Genomic DNA, 1,200 nt, shown 5'->3' on the forward strand with positions numbered 1-1,200 from the left:
ATTTAAAAAAAGAAATCAAACAAATAATTGATGTATTATTTTTTTTCTTATCCACTGTGATCAAACTAAATACCTGCTGCAGCAGTCCCGAGTCAGCGTCCAACACACAGGCATCAATCAGGATATTCTTTGAGAACAGGGAGAATAGAAGTTAAATAATGGAGGCATTATCCAATATCTAAGAATACAATCTATGATGCACTTTTGTTATTCCCACCTTCTTCTGTGCTGCAAAGATCACATTCATGAAGTTCATGTACTGTAATGTAGAATCCTCAGCAGCTTTTATTACCTGAAAAACACAATGAAAAATGGTACTGCAGTTATACAATTAAACATTGCATGTTTCACTGTTAAACCCAAAGATGTTCTTACCAAAATCCTTGATTTCATGTCCTGTCCAGCTGTAAGTAAAAGCATGAGAGTTCAGCCTAAGGGTTAAAAATACTAAGATCTATTTAAAACGAGGTAATTACAAGAACTTTACATAACTGTCACTCTAAAGTATGGAACTTATGCACAATGTGATTAGATTTTATCGCATTGTGAAACATAATCCAGGGGAAAATGTGCATACCTTGCACATCCTTTGAGACTCGATGAATGTCTGAGAGTCAAAAATTAAAGAAAATCGGAGTCTATAGCTTAAATATCATATCTAATTCACGAAACACTCTTAGGTCTAAACTGAAATAAAAAGAGAACATCTGAGCAGCTGATCTGCATAAACCAGAGGTTGAGGATACAGCACAGAGCTTTGGCGAGTGATACGGCCAATAGGCTGTCTGTTTGACTGCCATTGACCTCTGCTGTTAATAAAGAAAATAAAAACATAATTATTTTCTTGTAATATCATCCATTAAAACAATGCAACAAAAAAAACAGTCATTAGATATTAAGCTATATGCATCAAACCAGCCAGCACAAGTAATACATGAATGAAACCAAGACATTTAGTTTTGTTAAAGGAATAATTCTCCTAAAAATGAAAATTTGGAGAAGGACTTCTTCACCCGAGAAAGCTAAATTATGGAATAGGGACTCGTAATGCCAAGCAATGGCGTGAAGTTAAAAAATGCCTTAATGGATTTGTTTCTTGCAAACACACAGTGTTTGACTTCACATATGTGAATTGATGGACTGGACTTGTGGATAACTGTGATGTTTTTATCAGTTGTTTGGACTCTCATTCTGACGGCA

General features: G+C 34.8%; 1 protein-coding gene across 1 annotated transcript in view; it reads right to left on the reverse strand.

The window, feature by feature from the left end:
- Positions 1-1,126, reverse strand: part of LOC107576875 (general transcription factor IIH subunit 3-like) — a 5,499-nt gene extending 4,373 nt beyond the window's left edge. The window contains exons 1-5 of the mRNA XM_016262994.1: positions 747-1,126; positions 578-607; positions 376-404; positions 218-292; positions 56-127 (exon numbers count right to left, since the gene is read on the reverse strand). Of these exons, the coding sequence (XP_016118480.1) occupies positions 56-127; positions 218-292; positions 376-404; positions 578-607; positions 747-834 (294 nt within the window). The 5' untranslated portion in view covers positions 835-1,126. The remainder of the gene's footprint in view (positions 1-55; positions 128-217; positions 293-375; positions 405-577; positions 608-746) is intronic.
- Positions 1,127-1,200: the final 74 nt, after the last annotated feature.

This window comes from Sinocyclocheilus grahami, unplaced genomic scaffold (assembly GCF_001515645.1).
Source record: "Sinocyclocheilus grahami isolate Dianchi unplaced genomic scaffold, SAMN03320097.WGS_v1.1 scaffold4526.1, whole genome shotgun sequence".
Taxonomy (NCBI): Eukaryota; Metazoa; Chordata; class Actinopteri; order Cypriniformes; family Cyprinidae; genus Sinocyclocheilus; species Sinocyclocheilus grahami.